The 25,704-nt window shown below is 36.0% G+C and overlaps 1 protein-coding gene across 1 annotated transcript in view; it reads left to right on the top strand.

Annotated features, from left to right (window-relative positions):
- SMC3 (structural maintenance of chromosomes 3) overlaps positions 1-21,403 on the top strand; it is a 38,297-nt gene extending 16,894 nt beyond the window's left edge. Inside the window, exons 9-29 of the mRNA XM_036070023.2 lie at positions 621-796; positions 1,584-1,664; positions 1,900-2,064; positions 2,363-2,484; positions 3,471-3,684; positions 6,104-6,207; positions 6,905-7,004; positions 7,424-7,584; positions 7,929-8,070; positions 10,476-10,626; positions 12,782-12,934; positions 14,567-14,718; positions 15,490-15,648; positions 16,414-16,521; positions 17,372-17,480; positions 18,024-18,271; positions 18,358-18,570; positions 18,913-19,104; positions 19,251-19,428; positions 20,280-20,386; positions 20,996-21,403. Coding sequence (XP_035925916.2) covers positions 621-796; positions 1,584-1,664; positions 1,900-2,064; positions 2,363-2,484; positions 3,471-3,684; positions 6,104-6,207; positions 6,905-7,004; positions 7,424-7,584; positions 7,929-8,070; positions 10,476-10,626; positions 12,782-12,934; positions 14,567-14,718; positions 15,490-15,648; positions 16,414-16,521; positions 17,372-17,480; positions 18,024-18,271; positions 18,358-18,570; positions 18,913-19,104; positions 19,251-19,428; positions 20,280-20,386; positions 20,996-21,067 — 3,107 coding nt within the window. The 3' untranslated portion in view covers positions 21,068-21,403. The remainder of the gene's footprint in view (positions 1-620; positions 797-1,583; positions 1,665-1,899; positions 2,065-2,362; positions 2,485-3,470; positions 3,685-6,103; positions 6,208-6,904; positions 7,005-7,423; positions 7,585-7,928; positions 8,071-10,475; positions 10,627-12,781; positions 12,935-14,566; positions 14,719-15,489; positions 15,649-16,413; positions 16,522-17,371; positions 17,481-18,023; positions 18,272-18,357; positions 18,571-18,912; positions 19,105-19,250; positions 19,429-20,279; positions 20,387-20,995) is intronic.
- The last annotated feature ends 4,301 nt before the right edge of the window (positions 21,404-25,704 follow it).

Below are 25,704 nucleotides of genomic sequence, written 5' to 3'. Positions count from 1 at the left end.
ACTTTCAGGTATAAAGTAAGTCACAGAGATGAAAAGTACAGTATAGGGAATATAGCCCATGATATTGTAATAACATTGTGTGGTGACAGATGGTAACTACACTTACAGTGAGCATTGTATAATGTATCGAATTATGGAATCACTGTACTGTGTACCTGAAACTGATATAACATTATATATGAACTAAAATAATAAAAACTTAAAAAGTGTCACCATGGGGCACCTGGGTGGCTCAGTTGGTTAAGCAACTGCCTTCGGCTCAGGTCATGATCCTGGAGTCCCGGGATCGAGTCCCGCATCGGGCTCCCTGCTCAGCGGGGAGTCTGCTTCTCCCTCTGATCCTCCCCCTCTCATGCTCTCTGTCTCCCATTCTGTCTCTCAGATAAATAAATAAAATCTTTAAAAAAAAGAAAAAAAAGTGTCACCATGTGTAACGTTCTCTGATGCTTTTCATAATAAAGCATTTTGTCATTTTAGTATCTTAGATTTGGTTACCACATACTATTCTATAATGCTGTAGTTCTTAAGATTAATTTTAACTCACGGTATATTTGAGAATAGATACTATTTACATAAAAATTTTATTCAACTCCTTCACCCCTCTCTCATTTCTTTTTAAGAGGGCAAACGGGAAAAAATCAATGAGTTGTTAAAATACATTGAAGAGAGATTACATACCTTAGAGGAAGAAAAGGAAGAACTAGCTCAGTATCAAAAGTGGGATAAAATGAGACGAGCCCTGGAATATACCATTTACAACCAGGAACTTAACGAGACTCGTGCTAAACTTGATGAGGTAAAAGAATTTTGTTATTTAAATTCAGAGTGATTTTATTTAATGACTAGGTTAAGCTCATTCTATATTTATACTTTTCAGGGATTCTTAAATAGAAACTTAAAAAAAATTTTAAGCCTCTTGGGTGCCTGGGTGGCTCAGTCGTTAAGCGTCTGCCTTCGGCTCAGGTCGTGATCCCAGGGTCCTGGGTTCGAGCCCCACATTGGGCTCCCTGCTCAGCGGGAAGCCTGCTTCTCCCTCGCCCACTTCGCCTGCTTGTGTCCCTGCTCTCGCTATCTCTCTCTCTCTGTGTCAAATAAATAAATAAAATATTAAAAAAAAAAAAATTTTAAACCTCTTAATGAAATCATTGGTCAGTAAATTTGTTCTTTCAGTTTATTCCAAGGAAAATGCCTAGACCTGTATCGTCCTTGCTATAGTTTTATCTGAAATGTCATCAGATGGTGGTGCAAGGCAAACCAAAATGAGGGAAGCCATCTTTAAAAGCTTCATGAAGGGGTGCCTGGCTGGCTCAGTCAGTGGAGCATGGGACTCTTGATATCAGGGTTATGAGTTCAAGCCCCATGTTGGGGGTGGAGTTTACTTAATAATAAAAAACTTCATGAATTTTTTTCTTGGCTTTTTAGTAATACTTAAAACTAAAGGAGCTTTTTACTTTAAAACCACTAAAAATTAAAAAAAACTTCAAGTGAATGATTTTGTTTTAGCATACAGTTTTACTACATGTTATGAAGTATTAAACAAAATACAAAATGAGTTAGAAATTACAGCTTTTTGTTCCCCCCAGCTTTCTGCTAAGCGAGAGACTAGTGGAGAAAAATCCAGACAATTAAGAGATGCCCAGCAGGATGCAAGAGATAAGATGGAGGTAAGATTATAAACTAGGCTTAGGTTAACTTATGTTTTTTGAGCACAGTAAATCCTTTTGTACCAGAATTATGGAATGGTAACTTCAAATGCATGTCATTGGGATTGAGTATTGGAAAGACAGAATAGTACTGAAAGTGTAAATGAAGGAAAAAGGGACAGAACTAATGGTGTAAAAACTCTGCTTTTATACTTCTAATTGTCTGACTCATTTCTATTTCATACTTTTTGACTAGGATATTGAGCGCCAAGTTAGAGAACTGAAAACAAAAATTTCAGCTATGAAAGAAGAAAAGGAGCAGCTCAGCGCTGAAAGACAAGAGCAAATTAAGCAGAGGACTAAGTTAGAGCTTAAAGCCAAGGATTTACAAGATGAATTGGCAGGCAATAGTGAACAAAGGGTAAGTTAAAATGCTAAAAATGAAAGACGTAAGTGTTCAGTTGAATAGGAATTACAGAAGACCATCCTTTCTGTGATGGGGGTGCATGCTTAAATTTTGTAGAAGATCTGGCACATTAAAATAATTTTCACTTAAGTAGCAACTCAGTACTGTCTCCTTGTTTCTTTTATTTAAAAATTAGTTTTGTGTTGCAGGATCAGTTTTCTCATGAATTTTTTTTTCATGAGAAAGTATTTTATGCTAAACTTAAACAGAAATTTTTAAGGTTGCATTTTTACTTATCCTGCTTTATTTACAGAAACGCTTATTAAAAGAGAGGCAGAAGCTGCTTGAAAAAATAGAAGAAAAGCAGAAAGAACTGGCAGAAACAGAACCTAAATTCAACAGTGTGAAAGAAAAAGAAGAGCGAGGAATTGCTAGGTCTGGGATTTCTTTCACCAATACTTCTACCTTTCTACATAGTTCCTCTGTGAAAGCTAAATAGTTATGAGTTAAGAAGACACAGTAAGGGCAAAAGTTAAATCCAATTTCAAAGTAATAGCCTGTGTTAAACAGCTACTGTGGGCCAAGCGTCATTGTATACATATCACGTACATTTTTTTCACTTAGAAGCCCTAAGAGATTCACATTATCCTCACTGTAAGTTCAGACTTGAGGCTCTGGGAGGTTAAATAACTTGCCTAAGATAAATAACTTGCCTAGATGTTGTTGGGCTTTTTAAAACATGGATGATGGTTTGTTTGTTTTGTTTTTACCCACATGACATCTTACTGTTTCATCCTGTTTCCTTTTTTTATTGCTGTTTTAGCATCTGGACATTTTAGTATCTATATGTAGATTGAACATGCCAACTTTTGCTGATTTCATGGTTTAGTGCATTATTATGTTTTTATGCCACCAGTATTTTTTTTAGTGAATTCTTTATTTCCTTTGCCCCTTTTTTTCTGATTTTTTTCTTATTGTTTGATAAGGTTGTCTGTAATCTGTATTTGTTCTAGTATTTTGTGTATCGTAAATATTTTCTTTGTCTTTCTCTTGCCTTTTAACCTTGATAGTCTTTTATTATAAGGAGTTAGAAATGTTTATATAGTTAAATATAGTTTGAAAATTCCTGAGATAGGATATTAGAATTGTCTCTAGCTTTACTGACTAACCCAGAACTGGAGTAAAGACATTGCCCAAAATCCTTAGGATATGGGCTGTTTCACATGACTTTAACTGTGACTTTTCAAAATGAAATTTATATAGTACTAGCCCAAGGAGCTCTATTAGATACCAGTTGCTTTCTATATTTTTTTACGGAATTTTGAAAATGACTGTTATCTCTGTGTTCTTGACATATCGATTGTAGTTAAACTTGCTTATTTTCTCCTTTTTAATCCATTCTTTTCTTCTGTCTTATATAGATTGGCCCAAGCTACCCAGGAAAGAACAGATCTTTATGCAAAGCAGGGTCGAGGAAGCCAGTTTACATCAAAGGAAGAAAGGGATAAATGGATTAAAAAGGAACTCAAGTCTTTAGATCAGGCTATTAATGACAAGAAAAGACAGATTGCTGCTATCCATAAGGATTTGGAGGACACTGAGGCAAATAAAGAGAAAAACCTGGAGCAGTATAACGTAAGAACTTTTATAGCTGCTTTGTGAAAATTTTTCAGAAGACACGTACATTTTACCTATTTCTTTAAGTTTTATTTTTGAACAATACACTGCTGCTCTTAAAATATATGAAACAGGTACTTATTTAGAAAAGACCAGCACAATTTAATATTTATATACATAATATTTATAGATATACATTAATATTTATATGGTAGTTCTCCTTTTCAAGGAAGATTTTTTCCATATCTGTGAGTGTTCATGTAGATTGAGTATATTTTAAAATATATTTTTATGAATTGGTAGAATGTTCCTGAACTACCCTTAATTTTAATGTGATAAACAAGTCTAAAATATAATTTCAGAGTAACTAATTTAATTTTTTTTCCATTTTTACAGTCTTTTACAATTCTGTCAATTTAATAACTTACTGCAGAATATATTTTTTGTTGGTTAAGGCAGTGGTGATTTTATAAGATTTTCTAAATGAATAAAACATTATGTACTGTGCATGTTTAGTAGCATTTTCTTAAAAATTGAAGTAGAAGATAAAATCACTTCCAGAATAAGAAAGATCTCATGTTATTTAAAATGAGAAAGGGGGAAAATGCTTTGTGAAGTGTTACGTGTGGCTGTATATAAGATGATAGAAGTGATGAGAAGGGATTATGTAGGACAAGTGTAGGGTGAGGAAGTTCTATATGTACCTACACAGAGGAATTCTCTTACCTCATGAGATCTGTACCAGTTGGTTACTGGTTTATATCAAAGTCACTAAATGCATAAAATCTTCATATATGTATGTGTGTATATTAAATTTTATATGTAATAGTATTTGTGTTTATACACATGTAAACATACATATATTTATATATATCGTAAGTATTTTGGTTAAAAAGATAAATGTTTGCTCATGTGCCAGTCTTTTTTTAAGACCATTTTTTAGAGTAGTTTTGGATTCAAAGCAAAATTGGGAGGAAGGTACAGAGGTTTCCCATATACCTCCTACCACCACAAATGCATAGCCTCCCCCATTATCAACATCCCCCCACCAGAGTACATACCAGTCTTTTCATGTAGAGCCCAAGATGTTTCTTTTGAGTATGAGTAGTGACTGGGAGTTCTCAGGGGACCTTTTTGTTAGGAGCCACATATATAAATACAGTTCTCCTTAAAGCTGGATGAGAACAGAATTCAGGATTCAATCTAGGATCATGTATTGCATTTAGTTGTCATATTTCTGTTATCTTTTGTAATCTGGACCAGTTTTCTAGTCTTTAACTTTGGGATTTGACATTTTGAATTATGATTTTTTAGTATAAAATACATATTACTATATGTGTTTATGTATTATGTTATTTTTCGATCTTTTAGAGTTGATTTCCCCACTTAATTCAATTTTTAGTGTGTCACCATTGAGTGTATCCAGAACTAAATCAAGTTTTTAAAGAAACAGCTCTTTTCTTTGTCTTCATATTCTGTTTAATATTTAATGTAATCACAGCATAAATGAAAACATAGTGGGGAGCAAACCCAACTGGCTCTGTAATCATAAATAACTGGGAGAAGAGTGACCAGGAGTAATAGACAGTAGCCTCTAGAGTCCAGTGTGCTTGGTCAGGATATTTTATGGAGGGAATGGAAAACACAGGTTAATTCCAGGTAGTTATTTGGAAATTAATATAGTTTCAGCTGTGATAGCTACATGTCCTTTCCTAAAAGAAAGAAAATGTGTTTGTCATGAGTTCATGGAAACAACCTCAACAAATGCTCTTTTTGAAACAGCCTGGTGAAGAGCCAAGATTTTTCAGTAGTTTTTATTCATTCTTTCTCAAGCTTGAACTTCATTATATTTGCAGTATTTCAGCTACACCTTCCACTAGTGAAGTCTGTCCTTTATACTGGATAGAGATGATTTTATAGTGCTGATTGAATTATGTAGAATGGCCTTTTGCTTCTTAGTATAATTTTCAATCTATCGTATGTGTGTGAGGGAGTGGTGTAAAAACTATTGAGCACTATTTTGAGATTGGTGTGAATGTATTGTTTTCTTCTAAAATTCTAGTAGAAAGGTTTAGATCATTAGTGAGTAAATTCTATTTTAGCAGTATTTTATAGAGTAATTCATTTTATGGTTTATGTTTTCTCTTGATGTGTTCTTTTGCCTAAAGGCATTTTAAAAAAGTTAGAATTGAATTTTTTAATAGCTTTATTAAGTTGGCATAACGATAAATTGCGTGTGTTTAAAATGTATCATTTGATAAGTTTTGACATATGAGTGCATCTGTGAAATCATGACCACACTTAAGATAACAAGCCTGTTCATCACCCCAAAATGTTTCCCCTTCCTTCTTCCCCTAGCAACTACTGATCTTGCTCTCACTATGGACTAGTTTGCGTGAAATTGGATTTTAAGTTTAAATTATTTTTATTTCCATAGAAACTGGATCAGGATCTTAATGAAGTCAAAGCTCGAGTAGAAGAACTGGACAGAAAATACTACGAAGTAAAAAATAAGAAAGATGAATTACAAAGTGAAAGAAAGTTAGTATAGACTAAAATATGCCTTAATTTTTTTTTTTTTTAAGATTTATTTATTTGACAGAGAGAGACACAGCGAGAGAGGGAACACAAGCAGGGGGAGTGGGAGAGGGAGAAGCAGGCTTCCCATGGAGCAGGGAGCCCGATGCGGGGCTCGATCCCAGCACCCTGGGATCATGACCCGAGCCAAAGGCAGATGCTTAATGACTGAGCCAGCAGGTGCCCCGATGCCTTAATTTTTTTGAGTAACACTAATTACTAGCTGTTAAATGGTCTTTAAGTTATAAATGAGCTAAGGGTACCTGGCTGGCTCAGTTGGTGGAGCATATGCAACTCTTGATCTTGGGGTTGTGAGTTCAAGCCCCACTTTGGGTGTAGAAATTACTTGAAGAAAATCTTGGGGCTCCTGAGTGGCTCAGTCGGTTAAGCGTTTGCCTGTGGCTCAGGTCATGATCTCGGTGTCCTGGGATTGAGCCCCGAGCTGGGCTTCCTGCTCAGCGGGGAGGTCTGCTTCACCTCCCCCAGACGTGCACATGCTTGCTTGCTCTCTCAAATAAATAAAATCTTTTTAAAAATCTTAAAAAGTTGTAAATGAACTATTCAAATTTGATATTTTTTTCAGTATTTTATCCTAAATTATATACTGTTGGTGCATCTTAATGCTTTTAAAATTAAAGATAGTCTAATTTTTATTGATTAGTTACTTGTGGAGAGAGGAGAATGCAGAACAGCAAGCACTCGCTGCTAAAAGAGAAGATCTTGAAAAGAAACAGCAACTTCTTAGAGCAGCAACAGGAAAGGTGAGCAGGTTCTTTTCATTACTTCAGTTTACATTGAGCCAATTATTACACAAGAATTTGTTAGTTTTCAAGCTGTAAGTCCTTGGTTTCAGGTGATAAATAAGAGTGTAAATCACTTGTCCTATAAATTTAAAATGATGGGTCTTGTTTAAGCAGCCTTACTACAACCCATGCATTAATGATAACACTTGATTTTTAGATGAAGAGTCCCATTTTTAATGTTAGTGTCAGAACAGAACCCATAAGAAAGTGTTTCATGTAATTGGCATTTTTCAAGGGGGTGATGTGGCATTGGGGAGGATGTTTAGTTTAATCTCTGAAGTATTTTTTAATGTATAAAGTAAAGGATTTGTTTCTTACCAGCAGGAGTGCCACTGGAAATATTATTTTAATATTTTTCATCTCTGACAATTTAACAGGCTATTTTAAATGGAATAGACAGCATAAACAAAGTACTGGACCACTTTCGTAGGAAAGGAATAAACCAGCATGTTCAAAATGGCTATCACGGCATCGTGATGAATAACTTCGAATGTGAGCCCGCTTTCTACACATGCGTGGAAGTCACTGCTGGCAACAGGTAAAGTTTTTGTTTGATATTTTGAATTTTTGAAGGAAAGAAGGAATAAGAATAAGCTTTTTGGAATTTTAGTATAATCTGTCTCCCATTACCTTCTTTTATCCTAGTTGCTTATTTAATTTTTTAAAGATGTACATGTTAAGTATTCCTAACTGTAGAAGCTAGAACTATCCCTTTTGGGGCTTCCTCTCCTTCTCCTCATTGGAATTTTCTAAGTAGTTTCCCTCCCACCCTACCTCAGTACAAATTGGGTCGCAAAGAAAAAAAAGTGAATTGTTTGCCTAAATGTTTATAGCACTTTAAAGTCTAGCAATAAAGATGTGTCTTGTTTTGTTTACATGCAGGTTATTTTATCATATTGTTGATTCAGATGAAGTCAGCACAAAGATTTTGATGGAGTTTAATAAAATGAATCTTCCTGGAGAGGTCACTTTTCTTCCTCTTAACAAGTTAGATGTCAGGGATACTGCCTATCCTGAAACCAATGTGAGTTGGTGTGTGTGAAGGTCTATCTTTCTTTCAATAGGTTATTTCTTCTTGTGGTTAGCACATGCTAGTGCACAGGCACTGTACGTTAGGATTCACTGGTCTGTGAGATAAACATGCTTCTGTTACAGCATAGTCACTACTGGGTAGGGATGGGAAGGGAGACAGGTCACAGGCAACACATGAAACAAATCACTGCAAATGTGTAAAGTGTTAAAATACATAAGTACAGGATACTTTGAGAGATTATCCCAGGGTGACAAAATTAAGGAGAAGAAATCCCTAAGGAACTGTCATTTGAAGTAAATTTTTTTTAAGTTTTTTGAATATACTTTTTAAATGGCTTATAAATTAAATAAAAATGTTTAGTAAGATAATAGGCCCTGAAAACAATGTTGCTTTTGTTACTTGCTGGTATACGTTTAAATGGATTAAGAATATTCCTCAGACAGTGTTCTTGAGAAAAATATAATTGCTTTGAGGCGTTTGGTTTCAGAATGTTGATGGTATTAGCAACTATTTTACTATCCTAGTCTAAGGTTAGAGCTGAAACTCTATGATAATGGTAACAATTTAAGTGGAACAGTGAGAATCTTTTTTTTTTTAAGATTTTATTTATTTATTAGCACGAGAGGGAGGAGGGGCAAAGGGAGAAGGAGACACAGACTCCCCCCCGAGCAGGGAACCCCACGCAGGGCTTGATCCCAGGACCCCTGGATCATGACCTGAGCCGAAGGCAAGATCCTTAACCAACTGAGCCACCCAGGTGCTCCTGGTACAGTGAGAATCTTAAAAGCTGCTTTAAAGGGTCCACCTTTTTCTTCTTTTAAATCTATAAATTATCCTTGAAGTTTTGGGGAGGAAAATGTAATCACAGATGTGATGCTGTGAATGAAGCAAGACTCAAGAATGCATGTAGTGGGGCGCCTGGGTGGCTCAGTTGGTTAAGCGACTGCCTTCAGCTCAGGTCATGATCCTGGCTGGAGTCCCAGGATCGAGTCCCGCATCAGGCTCCCTGCTCAGCAGGGAGTCTGCTTCTCCCTCTGACCCTCTCCCCTCTCATGTTCTCTCTCTCTCAAATAAATAAATCTTTAAAAAAAAAAAAAGAATACATGTAGTATGGTTCCCTTTAAACACACAGACAGGGGCACCTGGGTGGCTCAGTTGGTTAAGCGTCTTACTCTTGATTTCAGCTCAGGTCATGATCCTCATAGTCCTGAGACCGAGCCCCACATTGGCTGAGACTGGGCTCCACGCTTAGCGGGGAGTCTGCTTGAGATTCTCTCTCTCCTCCCTCTGCCCCTCACCACTCTCCCAAAATAAATAAATAAATAAATCTTATAAATAAGTAAACACATAAAACTAAATTTAGATGATAGAATTTGAAAGAAGTACAAGGAAATGGTTATCACAAAAATTATGATAGTGGTCACCTCCAACAGGTAACCACTATGTGATTAGGAAAGGGGCACAGTTCTTAGTGTCAGCAGTGTTCTATTTCTTGTCCTCCATGGTAGTTACATTGGTGTTCTCTTTGTAATTACTGATTTAAGCTTAACATATTTATTGCACTGTTTTAGGTTATATTTCCTAATTTGAAAATTAGAAAAATCCTTTCCTAATAGTTCAGAAGAATTAGAAGAATGTAAAAAGGGAAAATTTTATGTAAAAAATATTTTCCTGAATACCTAAGACATACATATAATAAAATGAAAACATTTTGAGGAAATAGTATTAGTTTACATTTTTTTAGCCTTTTTTAAATTTTTAAATTTTTAGAAAGAGTGCAAGCCAGCAGGGGGAGCAGGAAGGTGGGAGGTGGGGGGAGAGAGAGGGAGGGGGAGAGAATCTTAAGCAGGCTCCATGCCCAGCCTGGAGCCCTACATGGGGCTTGATCTCACAACCCTGAGATCGTGACCTGATCCAAAATCAAAAGTCAGACGCTCAACTGACTGAGCCCCCCAGGCTCCCCTATTTAGCCCTTCTGTGTGACAGATGCTATCCTATGTGTTTCACATATTATTAGTTTGTCTGGTCTAGTCTAGTCTTAACAACTTTATCAGGAAAGTACTGCTACTGCAGTTCTGTAGAGGAAGTAACTATTAAATGGAGAAGTTAAGCAACTTGTCCAGAGCATATGTCTGATGAGTGTCAGAACTAGGATTTGAACTTGAGCTGTCTGACTCCAGAGCTCCTAAACTCTTTGTCATTTTTCTCTGCTCTTGAAAACTTGGATGATTACATGAACATAATTTCCAAGATATTTCAGTAGAGTGATTTTTCTAACTTCTTAAGAATAAAATGAAAGCATTTGTGTTTATATTTCATAAAGATGTAATTCATAATTTTGCTAACATGTTTTAATTGTGTTGTGATCTCTATCCTGACAAAATATTCATTTTTAGGATGCGATTCCTATGATAAGTAAATTGAGGTACAATCCCAGATTTGACAAAGCTTTCAAACATGTGTTTGGGAAAACACTTATTTGTCGTAGCATGGAAGTTTCAACCCAGCTAGCCCGTGCTTTTACTATGGACTGCATTACCCTGGAAGGTTTGTAATAGTAATTCTCAGCTTTGAACAGATAAATTCCATTTTAGTTTTAAGAGTATTTCAAAATTCATGTCCAGTTTTTTATCATTTTTAAATGGTTTGAGTCCAGACAGGATCCACACTTTATATTTAGTTGATGTCTCTTAAGTATAATCATTTGGTCTGTAGTAGGGATTCTTAACGTTTTTTGCACTGTGGACTCCTTTGGCTCTTTGGTAAAGCCTGTGAGCCCTTTCTCAAAATATTTTTAAGAGCATAAAATAAAATGCTTTGGATCACAAAAGAAACCAATCATATTGACATGGTAATCACAATATTTTTTCAAATATGACATAATAATTTATTCTTAAAGGTATTCAAAAACAAGATTTAGCAGTGGGTCTAATAAATAAAACTTTGAACTACTGATACACGTAAACAATATTTTGAGATTTGCAGCAAATATAATCTGATAGAAAATAGCTGTTATTTTTCTTGGTAACAGAGTTACACAAGTACTGATAATACCACTGTGATTCTTATTTGTTATAACAGAAGGATTTGCTAAATTTCATTTTGAAGTTAGTATAAAAATAAAGATGTAAATTTTTTTTCCTACCTAAGTCATGGATATCCTGAATTTTATCCATGGAGTCTAGGTTAAGAACCTTTGGTATATAAGTTCACCTACTCTCATTTTTCAATTTTTTCCTTTTCTTTATAATTTATTTGTTGACGAAAGAAGGTAACACACCCCCCCCAGCTTTATCTTTATAGATAATTTTTTTGCTGTTTTGAACTACCTCTGAGAATAAGTTATAAAAATTATGATGCTTTATTTCTAAAAGTTAAGCATGTATATCTCATAAGAGTAAGGACACTCTCCTAAGTCCCAGGTATCATTGTTACACCTAAGTAATTTAACATAACCCAGTAATATCATCATTTAAAAAGTACATTAAAATTTTCCCAGTTGTCCTAAAATATTTTTCTGTCCAGGATCCGATCAAGGATACATGCAATGTTCTTTGGATTCTTTCAATATAGGACAGCTCCTGTTCCTTCCCACCCTCAGGAAATTGACTTTCTCATAGAATGTCCCATTTTCTGGATTTGTCCTACTGCTTCCTCATCGTGAGATTCAGTTTAAACATTCTTGGCATGAGTGATGTATATTCTTACTGCATCACACAATGTGTCCCACTGTTAGTGGTGCTAAGTTTGACCAGTAGCAATCTCTCAGTTGTAAAGGTGTCCTTTCCTCTTCATAATTAATAAGTGATATGTGGGACTATGCTTTAAGAAAACATGAATATCAGGTTCCCCAACAACTTTGGTTTTTTTTTTAAGATTTTTTATTCATTTGAGACAGAGAGCTAGAGGGAGCATGAGCAGGGGAGAGGCAGAGGGAGAGGGAGAAGCAGACTCCCCGCTGAGCCGGGAGCCCCACGTGGGGTTTGATCCCAGGACCCTGGGATCGTGATCTGAGATGAAGGCAGACACTTAACCATTTGAGCTACCCAAGCACCCCACCCCAACAATTTTTTTACCAGTGGTTTGACTCAATACACTGGGGGTTTCCAAATGGTGATTCTTAAATTCTTTCAAGGCTTCTGTATTTTTTTTTTTTTAAGAGAAAGAGAGCCAGCAGGGGTGGGGAGAGAGGAAGAGAGAGACTCTCAAGCAGGCTCCATGCTCAGTGCAGACCCTGACACAGGGCTCAATCTTAACACCCTGAGATCATGACCTGAGCTTCAATCAAGAGTCGGATGCTTAACCAACTGAGCCACCCAGGCACCCCTATCTCTATGCTTTTAAAAGCATTCAAAAAACTTCTCAAGACTTGCCATTATTATCATCGTTGATGTTCACATTTTCCCAAATACGGCCAGTGAAATTCCAAACTCCCAAGTCCTGTGTCCTCTTGACCTGTCCCCGTTGGTCTTTAGCACTTCCTTCCTTTCTGGCAGATGTTCAGGTTCACCTAGAAGGCACCTTTTTTAAATGCAAATTTTAACAGTTGGAAAGCAAAAGTTTCTCAGAGTGGCTTAAATCCTTTTAAATTCTCATTAAATAGGTAAAGCCTTTAAATTAGTTGTTTGATTATAAATCAGTTTATCACTGAATAAAGAAATTGTTATACAGAATTTCTACCTTCCTTGTGCTTTGTTTATAGGTGACCAAGTTAGTCATCGGGGTGCTCTAACCGGAGGTTATTATGACACAAGGAAGTCTAGACTTGAATTACAAAAAGATGTTAGAAAAGCAGAAGAAGAACTAGGTGAGCTTGAAGCAAAGCTCAATGAAAACCTGCGCAGAAATATTGAAAATATCTTTTTGTCTTGTGCCACGGTGGAGAACTGTTTGGGTTGAAATATGTAATCTTTTACATGTTAAGTGTGTTTTCTCATACAGCGGGGAAAAAATTCCACATTTGACTTTTATTTAAGCATGGGAGCTTATATTGTTGTCAAAAGTTAACTTCTGAAGACAAGGAAAAAACTCTTGTAACATTGATTCTTTCCTTAGCTGTTAATATTTAAAGCTGAGAGCAGTGAGTCAGTCTATTTCTGAGAGCAAAGAACCTGAGGTGCACTAGAATTTAAAGTTATAGAGGAAACTGAGGAGGATTGGTCAGCATTGTAGAAAGAAAATGAGGTTAGTGTTTCAAAGAAGGGTTGGGGGCCTCTAATGCCACATACTGCATAGAAGTTAAACACAGGGGTTGAAAAATGTGCATTAGATTTTTATTTCAAGGTCATTTGGTGCAGATGTATTAGTGGACGAAGGCTGTCAAAATCCAAGTCTTAGTAAACATAGTACCTTCACTTCTTTCAAATAAAACTGGTGTTCCATGAAGAGTGGCTAGTTTAGCTCACAACAGAAACATTGTACCTCTGCATTTTCTTAAATTAACCCCAGTACTTTGGTATAAGGCAAAAGTGTTTTATGTGTACTTTGAATTACATCACACAATTTAAAAAATGTAGATACTTGAGGGGCACCTACTGTGCTCAGTCGGTAGAGCATCCAACTCTTGATTTCTGGGTCATGAGTTTAAGCCCCACATTGGGTGTGAAGATTACCTAATAGGTACTCAAGCATCAAGAAAAACCATTTTTACTGAGTCATTGGAATATTCTTAATGATTTCTTTTTTTTTTTTGGAGATAGTGAGCTAGAGAGCAGGAACAGGGGAGGAGAGGGAAAAACAGACTCCCTACTGAGCAGGGAGCCTGACGTGGGGCTCGATCCCAGGACCACGGGATTGTGACCTGAGCCGAAGGCAGACACTTAACCGACTGAGCCACCCAGGCACCCCTGGGATATTCTTAATTGAAAGTGGCAATTTTTTTTTTAAAGTGGGTTTATAGCTTCTGTGCCATCAGTGCAAGCAGCAGCACAGAGCAAAAGGTAAATAAACATGTTAGTTTTGACTTTGCAGGGGTCTGCAGAGCATATTTAGAGCTGCCCAAATTTGGCAAGATGTTGGCGCAAAGAAAACATTGGGAAACATAAGAAAAAGAAGGATATTGACAACATACATCAACTACCTTCCTGTATTTGATAATCCAGCTAGGTGGTATTATTTTTCTACATTGGACAAGGCCTCCTCTTCATACATAACTACCTTCTATAGTGCTTTAAGCATTAATAGATAACACAGTAAATATTTCTTGAAAAGATACAAAAAATATATACCTCATTCAGATTCTCTTAGGGTTTCCCAAGAATTTTTGTTTTTATATAGCTTTAAGTAAAATATATGTTATTTTGAGAGAAATGGTGGGGTAAAATGTTTTAAGCTTCTTTATGATATAATACAGTGTTGTAGTTAATTTAGCATTGTTATGGTCCATAAATTTGAGGAAATAACTTTTATTTGGAGGTAAAGAAAAGGAAGGGAGGGGATACACATGTTTTTAAAAGAACTAGAGAGAATTTTCCTTAGCCTTGTATATGGATTAATAATGAAATTGATCAGTTGATGAACCAAATGCAGCAGATAGAGACCCAGCAAAGGAAATTTAAAGCATCTCGAGATAGCATATTATCAGAAATGAAGATGTTAAAAGAGAAGAGGCAGCAGTCAGAGAAAACCTTTATGCCAAAGGTTCGTAAGTATGTCCCTTTTGTTACAGATCTATTTTAATTATTTAGAATTGGGATGGACCATATATTACATAGGTTATTATCTGGAGTTTATATGTTCCATTTTTTGTAGACCTATACTTTTGGACTTCCCCTATCTATACTGTACTTACACCCATGGGTACCCAAAGTCTCATTCTGTAGTCCGCATTCAGATTGTCCAGCTTCAGTGAACAAGTAGGCATTTTGAGCTATAGCATAATAGTATTTTCTGATGATCATTAATTTGTTAGTAATCATTTTTGTCTGTTAAGCACTATTTATGGAGTTGTTTGAATATTTTATCGAAATTCTACTAAACAGGGTAGAAGCCAAACTATTACTGCTAAATTACAAGTAATAACACGTTAGTCTCATAAGCTTTGACAAAAACTGTTTAGTTCATCAGTAGTACTAAAACAGTAGTTTTTAATTGTCCAACTATACCACCCTAACACATTCCAGCAGTCTTTTCTTTTTGTTCTTATTAACATTTAATATGTAAGAAGATTTTTATATGATTCAGTCGTGGAATATGATTGGTCCCATATACCCTGATAGTATTGTATCATAAGTATTTTTCTTACTGCTATTTAGTTATAATTATCAAATTAAGTGGATACCTAATAGTTACTTGAGTTGATATGATTCAGTTCACTTTAATATCAAATATAGATTGTTCTCAATTTTTCACTATTAATAAGTAATGCAGTGACTAACACCTTTATTAATAAATGGATGATCTGTCACATAGCAACGTAGCTTACAAAGTTTGGAGGCAAGTTTGCATGCTATGGAGTCCACCAGAGAATCGTTGAAAGCAGAACTGGGAACTGATTTGCTTTCACAACTTAGTCTGGAAGATCAGAAGAGAGTAGATGCACTGAATGATGAAATTCGTCAACTTCAGCAGGCAAGTACAATTTATATAAGTATAAATTTTCATTTATAATTGGCTGTTGTAAAAAGTTTCTTGCTACTAAGGGAATGCAAAAGAAGGGAACTTTGAGAAAATAGAAAAATGAGACTTGAACTTCTCATACCTGTAAGAGTAAGTAAGTTTTTCTAAACCATTGTGGGTATGTTAGGATTATACAAGAAGTCTTCATTTTCTTCATCTTATTTAATGCACTTTTATTATTAGTAAGATTGAGCTTGTTAGCTTTGCTGTCTCTTTTGATCTGACTGCCTTTATATAATTAATACTGTTTTTGATTAAACTTTTTTTTAAAGATTTTATTTGTTTATTAGAGCACGAGTCGGGGGAGGAGTCAAGGGGAGAGGGTCAAGCAGACTCCATGCTGAGCATAGAGCCTGACCTGGGTCTCAGTCCCAGGACCCTGAGATCATGACATGAGCCAAAATAAAGAGTTGATGCTAAACGGACTGAGCCACCCAGACACCGCTTGGTTAAACATTTGATTTTTGTATTACAGAGACGTAAATACTAAGTCCAAAAAATGAAAAGTAGATAAATATTTTTGGCAGGATGTCTTATAAAAAGAACCAAGCACACAAACTTAGCATTCTGAATAGGTAAGACAGAAAATGAAGAAAATATAGGGCTTTCTATTGCAGGTCCTTTGAACACAAGTAATGGAGAGGACAGCAGATTAACAGCATTCCTGTGTGTGAAATGTGCGTGCCTATGTAGACAAATAATTTTCTTTTCTTCTAGGAAAACAGACAGTTGCTGAATGAAAGAATTAAATTAGAAGGTATCATTACTCGAGTAGAGACATACCTAAATGAGAATTTGAGGAAACGCTTGGACCAAGTAGAACAGGTATGTTCTTTTTTGGGGGTTTGTTGATGACCATAACCTTTTGAAAGAACTTAAACACGAGTGGCTTTGATAGCATGGGCTTTGGGGACAGAAAGCACATCCCCTGAGTTGGGGTTCTGGCACTGCCACCTAGTGTACGATCTTTTGCAAGTAACGTATTATTCCTAAGCCTCAGTGTCCTCTTGTGAAAAGTGAGCATAACAGTAAAACCTGTTTTGTATGAATATCCTGGCCCATTCTAGGTACTCGGTAAGTGTTAGTAACTAATGTTTTCTCAGTATAGTCAGTCGCTGAGAAATTTTCTAGTTATTACATCGTTACCTTTTTTTTTCCCCTTTAATGGATACTTTAAATATTTGCAATTATACAGAGTGTACTTTCTATCTCTCTTGAATGCTTATTCAAAATAACAGCTATTGGGGAAAATAATCTATAGCAATAGAAAGCAGAATGATAGTTTTCTGGGGCCATGAGTAGAGGGAACTGATTATAGAGGGTACAAGGGAGCTTCTTGGTTTAATGAAAAACTGTATCTTCATTGTAGTGGTACTTATGTGGGTGTATACATTATCACAGCTCACTGAGCTCTGCACTTAAAATTGGCTCATTTTATTGGATGTAAATTATACTTCATTGAGGTTGATTAAAAAGACAAGAATATTCATAGCATTATTTATAATAGTCAAAAACTAAAAACCGTCCAAATGTATATCAACAATTGGATGATTAAGTTTTTATATATTAATGCAAAAAAAGTAACAGCTATTGGAAACTGTTGACGTAATTATTTTGAAACTAACAAAATTCATATTCTGTGGTTTAATGATCTTAAGTTTCTTTTATCTTGCAGGAACTTAATGAACTGAGAGAGACAGAAGGGGGTACTGTTCTCACTGCTACAACCTCAGAACTTGAAGCAATCAATAAAAGAGTAAAAGATACTATGGCACGATCAGAAGGTGAATTTTTATTTAGTAAAAATTTTTTTTTGTATTTTGTTAAAAGTTAGCTTATTTATTTGATAAAATTGTTTACTACAAAATGAAATACCCAAATAGGCAAAAGCATGCACTTATGATTTTGTGTGTTTTCCATCACCATAAATAATTTATGGTGAATGGAGTTTAGTGGGTTGATTATAAATAGTAACCTTTGTTTTGTTGAAATGTTTGTGACAATTTTATGAGAGACCATAATTATTAATTTTGTTTCCAAAAGTGTGAAATAGCTGAATTAAGTTTATCACCTAGTTGCTGAGAAGAAAATTTTTAAAATTTTTTATAAACATTTAATAATGAGAAATATATACTTGACTAATGTACACTCCTATTTTTGTCCTGAATTAAATGTTTCATGGATTTACACAGTACAATTTAAACAAAGAGAAAAAACCTAAAACCTATTTATTTTGATCGATTTGGCCATTAAAATCTTCAGTCAAATAGTACTCTAGCTTTAAAATAGGCATTATGGCTTAATTTTTTTTTTTCCCCCTATTTTAGATTTGGACAATTCCATTGATAAAACAGAAGCTGGAATTAAGGAGCTTCAGAAGAGTATGGAACGCTGGAAAAATATGGAAAAAGAACACATGGATGCTATAAATCATGATACTAAAGAACTAGAAAAGATGACAAATCGACAAGGCATGCTGCTGAAGAAGAAAGAAGAGTGTATGAAGAAAATTCGAGAACTTGGATCACTTCCTCAGGAAGCATTTGAAAAGTACCAGACACTGAGCCTCAAACAGGTAAATTGTGTAGTTTTAAATTTGAAATCTTATTGCAAATTTCTCTTCATGTGAATTTATTTATACATTTATTTTTCTCTTTGTAGTTGTTTCGAAAACTTGAACAGTGCAACACAGAATTGAAGAAGTACAGCCATGTTAACAAAAAAGCTTTAGATCAGTTTGTAAATTTCTCTGAGCAGAAAGAAAAGTTAATAAAACGACAAGAAGAGTTGGATAGGGGGTACAAATCAATCATGGAACTGATGAATGTACTTGAACTTCGAAAATATGAAGCTATTCAGTTAACTTTCAAGCAGGTATGTTTCTGTTTGTATTTAATGCATACACGAGACAAAAGCCTCAGCTGTTACTCAGTTTATTACTCAATTTGTAAAGGTTTTTAAGTTTTTTCCCCCACTGATAGTTGGATCTAATACAAGTGAACAAATCCAGCATATAGTTTTCTAACACACTAATTAGAATATCCTACACAGCTCTTAAAAGGATTCAGTCTGTTGCTCTGGTTAAAATGTTTGTGATTGCTTTTAAATATTTGTCTTTGCCTTAAGAAGTAATACGTGCAGTGCCACCTAAGCAGAATTTATATTTGAATCACCACGTAGTTTATTCATTTGTTTGTTCATTCATTCTTTTTAAAGGTGTCCAAGAACTTCAGTGAAGTATTCCAGAAGTTGGTACCTGGTGGCAAAGCTACTTTGGTGATGAAGAAAGGAGATGTGGAGGGCAGTCAGTCTCAGGATGAAGGAGAAGGAAGTGGTGAAAGTGAGAGGGGTTCTGGGTCACAAAGCAGTGTCCCATCAGTTGACCAGTTCACTGGAGTTGGAATTAGGGTAAAATACCTTTATATCCAATTTTCCCCAGTATTACCGTAGTGGCATTTGTAGAATATTTTACAAATTGGTGCACTGTATGTGATTTAAGAGGTGATGGTGATTCTACCCCTTTTGGGTATTAACTTAGTTAAATGTTCTCTTAGGTGTCATTTACAGGAAAACAGGGTGAAATGAGAGAAATGCAACAGCTTTCTGGTGGACAGAAATCCTTGGTAGCTCTTGCTCTGATTTTTGCTATTCAGAAATGTGACCCAGCTCCTTTTTACCTGTTCGATGAAATTGACCAGGCTCTGGATGCCCAGCACAGAAAGGCTGTGTCAGGTAGTTTGAGTTTGTACTTAACAATGAGAACTTGCTTAAAAATGATAACTTGCTTCTTTGGTAGTGAATTCTTGTTGCCTAAGATATTTGGGGGGACTAGACAGGGTGTATATTCTGTAAATAAAATTTCTTTTAGTAAGTTTTTTAGAATTTAGTATTAGACTACAAAGCTTAATTCTGTGAGAGGTCGATGTGTTTGTCAATTGAAAATCCTTCAGTTAAACTTTTACACAGAAGTCTCTCTTTTTAAAACTTGTTTTTCTCAATGTTTGAATAACCCCTGACATTAAATGTTGATTCTGTATTTAAAGAATCTATATTTGGGGATGCCTGGGTGGCTCAGTCGGTTAAGCGTCTGCCTTCGGCTCAGGTCATGATCCCAGAGTCCTGGGATCAAGCCCTGAGTGGGGTTCCCTGCTCAGCGGGGAGCCTGCTTCTCCCTCTGCCTCTCCCCACTACTCATGCTCTCTCTCTTTCTCAAATAAATAAAATCTTTAAAAATAAATAAAGAATCTATATTTATATTTGATCTTTAGTAAATTCAAAAGATCTTTGGGGACGTGGGTAGCAGGGGAAGGTTGTTCTTGTTTTGTGTGTGAGAAAAGTTGTTTTGCTCTGACAATTTTAATGCTGTGTTATGAGTAGCCGCTACTTCATATTCTGTAACTTTAAGATACTGGGTAAAAGATCTATCCCTAATGTAAGAGAGTAAGTTGGTAATTTTGCATATATGCATGAAAAATAAAGTTACAGGCTGTTTTGAATTTTAGGTAAGAGTGAAGATAGTTGCTTTTTAAATGTTCAGATCTACTCAGAAAATGGTTTTATTAAATTACTATTTCTTTTTATAGATATGATTATGGAACTTGCTGTACATGCACAATTTATTACAACTACTTTTAGGCCTGAACTGCTTGAGTCAGCTGACAAATTCTATGGTGTAAAGTTTAGAAATAAGGTAAAAAAAAATTTTTTTTACATTGAGTTTAAGTTTGTATTGTATTTGTCAAATTCTTGTTTTATGTTACTTAAATCATAAAGGAAAACTGAGAAATTTGTTGCTTATCTTATGAGTTTGTAAAAAAAAAAAAAAACAAAACTTTTCTTTCAAATGCCTGTGAAGTTTAGTTTTTGTGGCATTCGTTGCATTGGTGTTATTTTCATTGGCATTAAGAGACAATATCTTCCTGTCTGGTCTATTCAGTGCACAGTCTTTAAGTTATGTACGGTCATTTCTATTTGGCTGGGCCACACATCTCTTCCTGATGTCTTCAGCCTTAAGATTCTTTGAAATAGCAAAATAATAAAAACTGAAAAAACATGGTTTGATAATTAGACGTTAGTACTTACCCGGATCTTCAGAGATCTAAAATGCAGAATATTTTTTAAACTCATGCTTTCAACAAACAACATTATAAAGGTCTTATCCATCAGTGTTTTAGACTCATTTGACTTGATATGTAAAATTTATAGGTGATAGGCCATATTTTTAAAATATTACTCTGAACAGTGAGAACACTGATATTTTTTTAAGGTTTAACACAGTTTTTAACATTTTTTTCTTCAGGTTAGTCATATTGACGTGATCACAGCAGAGATGGCCAAAGACTTTGTAGAAGATGATACTACTCATGGTTAAACGGAAAATATTGTCCACTGGTTTGGAAGTTGTGTATAGTAATATGAATCTCATACCCAGGAACTGTACATTTAAATATGTAGTCACTACTAATAGTTTTCAGACTTAGAGCATACATAGTCCTTTTATATTTCTGTCATTGTATTTTATAAGATACTCTGTAATGTTACATTTCTACTTATAGTTTAAGAATTTTATTTCCCACACAACTTTTTGTAAAGTGTCCTGCTCCTGTTTTAAATCTTTTGAAACATGCTAAATATTCTTTCCTAATTATTTTATCAATTATATTGCCTCTTTTTTTATAGCTTCAATTAAATAATTGGTTTATGACTACTTTAGTATTTTATGTGGCTTTTTATTTATAGTTGTATGATTAGAAACAAATTTTTCTTAAATATCTGCTTTTTGTTTTGCCTAAGAAAGGTCTGCCTTTACCTAAAAAGATTCTTTAAACGTGGCTTCATATTCTTTTGAAATACATCCACGATTCCCAGTCCTGGCTGCATGCTTAAATCCATGTTGGGGGAGCTTTAAACTGCTGGTGTATTTCCCTAGACCAGTTGAATCAAAATCTTTATGGAGTGGGGTTCTGGTTGTTGCTAGTTCTTAAGTTCCCCCAGGTGATTATGACCCTTGGTGAGGATTAGAACCCTGGCTTTAACTCATTGTAATGGTTCTTTAAAAATAGTTTTTAATTTAAGAGAGCAGTGTATTTATTAGAATTTAGGAAGATAGTTTTAAGAGTAGCTAAGAACACTAAGCCAAAAAATTGAGTCATAAAGTTTCCTTGTTTTTCTGATTAAAAGTTTGGAAAACTTAATTGTTGAAACTTTTTTTTCCCCCCTCAGATGAGGTTTTTGTTTTTTGTTTATTATGTTTATTAAATCACTTTACTGAGATTTAATTCATAGACCATAATATCCACATATTAAAATTATGCAATTCAGTACTTTTTTAGTATATACACAGAATTGTGAAACGATCTCTACAGTCTAATTTTAGAACATTTTCATTACCCCAAAAAGAAACCCCTGTACCTATTAGCACTCACTCTGTATCTCCCGCCTCCCTCATCCCTTGGCAGCCATAAATCTAGTTTGTGTCTCATACTGTGGATTTGCCTGTTCTGGACATTTCATATAAATAGAATCTTACAGTGTGGGGCCTTTTGTGACTGACTTGTCTCAGCATGTTTTTAAGGCTCATCCACGTTGTAGCACATATTCATAATTCATTCTTTTTTATTGCTGAGTGATATCCCATTGTCGGAATATATACTGTGGTTTGTTTATCCAACCATTAGTTGGACACTTGGCTTGTTCTCACTTTTGAGTATTATAAATAACACTGCTATGAACATTCATGAACAAGTTTTTGTGTGGATATGTGTTGTCATTTTTCTTGGATTGGAATTGTTGGTCATATGGTAACTTTTTCACATTTTCAGGACTGCCAAACTTTTTTCTTTTTTTCTTTAATTTTTTTTTTAAAGTTTATTTAAGTAATCTCTACACCCAACATGGGGCTCAAACTCATGACTGCAAGGTCAGGAGTCTCTCATGCTCTTGTGACTGAGCCAGCCAGACACCCTAGGAACTGCCAAAATTTCCCAGAGGAGTTGCACCATTTTAGATCTCCACCAGTAATATATGAGGGTTATGGTTTTTCCATATCCTCACCAACGCTTGTTATTCTTTTTTATTATAGTCAGCCATTCTTGTGAATGTGAATTGGTATCTCATGATCTTAGTTTGCATTTGCCTGTTAACTAATGATGTTAAGCATCTTTTTATGTACTTATTGGTCATTTGTATATCTTCTTTGGTGAGATGCTTATTCATATTTTTTGCACATTTTAAAATTTTGTTACTTATTATAGAATATAAATAACAGGGGTGCCTGGGTGGCTCAGTTGGTTAAGCGCCATGTCAGGCTCTCCACTCCGTCTGCCTGCCACTCCGCCTGCTTGTGCATTCTCTCTCTCTGTGTCAAATAAAATCTTAAAAAAAAAAAAAAGAATAACAATTTGTAAGAGTTCTTAAATATTCTGGATACAAGTCCCTTACCAGGTATAACTTGCAAATACTTTCTCCCAGCCTGTGAATTGTCTTTTTGCTTTCCAAATGGTGTCTTTTGAAAGATAACATTTTTATTTTTATTTATTTATTTTTTTAAAGATTTTATTTATTTGACAGAGACACAGCGAGAGAGGGAACACAAGCAGGGGGAGTGGGAGAGGGAGAAGCAGGCCTCCCGCGGAGTAGGGAGCCCGACGCAGGGCTCAGTCCCAGGACCCTGGAATCATGACCTGAGCTGAAGGCAGATGCGCAACAACTGAGCCACCCAGGTGCCCCTGAAAGATAACATTTTTAAAAAAATAAAGTTAGGGGTACCTGGGTAGCTCAGTCGTTAAGCGTTTGCCTTCGGCTCAGGTCATGATCCCAGGGTCCTGGGATCGAGACCCGCATTGGGCTCCCTGCTCCCCGGGAGGCCTGCTTTTTGTCTCCCACTCCCCCTGCTTGTGTTCCCTCTCTCGTTGTGTCTCTCTCTGTCAAATCAATAAATAAAATCTTTTAAAAAATAAAGTTACAGGTTCAAATTTCTTCCTCACATAAGGACACCAGTCAGATTGGATTAAGGCCCACTCTTAATCACCTCTTTATTTTTTTTAAAAGATTTTATTTATTTATTTGAGAGAGAGACACAGAGAGGGAACACAAGCAGGGGGAGTGGGAGAGGGAGAAGCAGGCTTCCCGCGGAGCAGGGAGCCCGATGTGGGGCTCGATCCTAGGACCCTGGGACCATGACCTGAGCCTAAGGCAGACGCCTAATGACTGAGCCACCCAGGCGCCCCTTAATCACCTCTTTAAAGGCCTTTTCTCCAAATACTGTCACATACGGCAGTACTGAGAATTGGGACTTGAACATACAGATTTTGGGGAGGGTTGGGGGAGACAGTTCAGCCCAAAACAATTACCGTGGTACATTTGTCACTCAACATGTATACATTTAGTTTATCAACTAAGCTCCAGATTGTATTCAGATTGCACAGTTTTTCCACTAATGCCCTTTTTTTCTCAGATCCCTCAAGGGGATTTCCAGTACATTTAATTGTCATAGCTCCTCTGGTCTGTGATAGTTTCTCAGTCTGTTTTTCCTATCTTGACAGTTTTGAGGAGTACTTTTCATGTGTTTTGTAGAATACCTCTCATTTTGGGTTTCCCTGATTATTTTTTTCATACATAGACTGGCATGAAATAATAGCACCAGGGGTAAAGTGTTTGCATCATATCAGTGGCACCTGTTATTAACATGTCTTACCTTGATGTTTACTTTACCTTAATCACCTGCCCAAGATCATTTCCCAGTGTCTTTCCTGTAAAGTTACATTTCTTTTTCTTTGACTCTATTCTTTGGAAGCGAGTCACTAAGTACAGTCCACACTGGGATATTCCTATGACCTTGGAAATTGCATTTATGCTAGTAGGGCCTTTTGGAGAGTCTTTGGACAAATCATGTTCTCCATAAATACTTTTTTATTTTTATTTTATTTTTTTTTTTAAGATTTTTATTTATTTGACAGAGATACAGTGAGAGAGGGAACACAAGCAGGGGAGGGTCAGAGGGAGAAGCCGGCTTCCCGCTGAGCAGGGAGCCTGATGCGGGGCTCGATCCCAGGACCGTGGGATCATGACCTGAGCTGAAGGCAGACGTTTAACCGACTGAGCCACCCAGGAATCCCTTTATTTTATATTTTTAAAAGATTATTTGAGAGAGAGAGAAAAAGTACAAGTGGGGGAGGAGGAGGAGCAGAGGAAGAGGGAGAAGTCAACTTCGAGGTGAGCAGGGAGCCCAACATGGGCCTCGATCCCAGGACCCTGAGATCATGACCTGAGCCGAAGGCAGATGCTCAACTAACTGAGCCATCCAGGTGCCCCGTAGAGACCATTTTATTTCTTCCTTTTCAAAATACATATACCTTTTTTTTCCTTGCTGATTTCTCTCCCTAGAGTTTATAGTTGTTTAGGTAACAGGAGGGTTGGTTTGTTAGGAGCTACTTTGTTAGGAGCTACTCCATTAGTGGAAGCCAGAAATGCCTAAAGAGGCATTTTTAAAATAAGGAAAGTTTTGTGAATTTAAATTAAAAATGTATATTCACTTTCATTTTGACTAGTTAAATCTGTAGAGTTTAAATGTTAAGTCATTGTTTATACTCTAGTTTTGCTATAATACGATCTTCCCAGGGTCTCCTGGGTGGTTTAGTCAGTTAAGCGTATGACTCTTTTTTTTTTTTTTAAGATTTTATTTATTTATTTGACATTGAGAGAGACAGCGAAAGAGGGAACACAAGCAGGGGGAATGGGAGAGGGAGAAGCAGGCTTCCCATGGAGTGGGGAGCCTGATGCGGGGCTCGATCCCAGGACACCGGGATCATAACCGGAGCCGAAGGCAGACGCCCAACGACTGAGCCACCCAGGTGCCTCTAAGCATATGACTCTTGATTTTGGCTCAGGTCATGATCTCAGGGTCATGAGATGGAGCCCTGCGCCATGCTGCACGCTCAGCAGAGAGTCTGCTTGAGATGCTCTCTCTCCCTCTCCCTCTGCTTCTCTCCCCCACGCATGTGTACGCTC

The sequence above is a fragment of the Halichoerus grypus genome, chromosome 7, assembly GCF_964656455.1.
Source record: "Halichoerus grypus chromosome 7, mHalGry1.hap1.1, whole genome shotgun sequence".
In the NCBI taxonomy this organism is placed as follows: Eukaryota; Metazoa; Chordata; class Mammalia; order Carnivora; family Phocidae; genus Halichoerus; species Halichoerus grypus.
The sequence above is the reverse complement of the archived record's forward strand: the minus strand, read 5'-3'. Positions and strand labels throughout refer to the sequence as shown.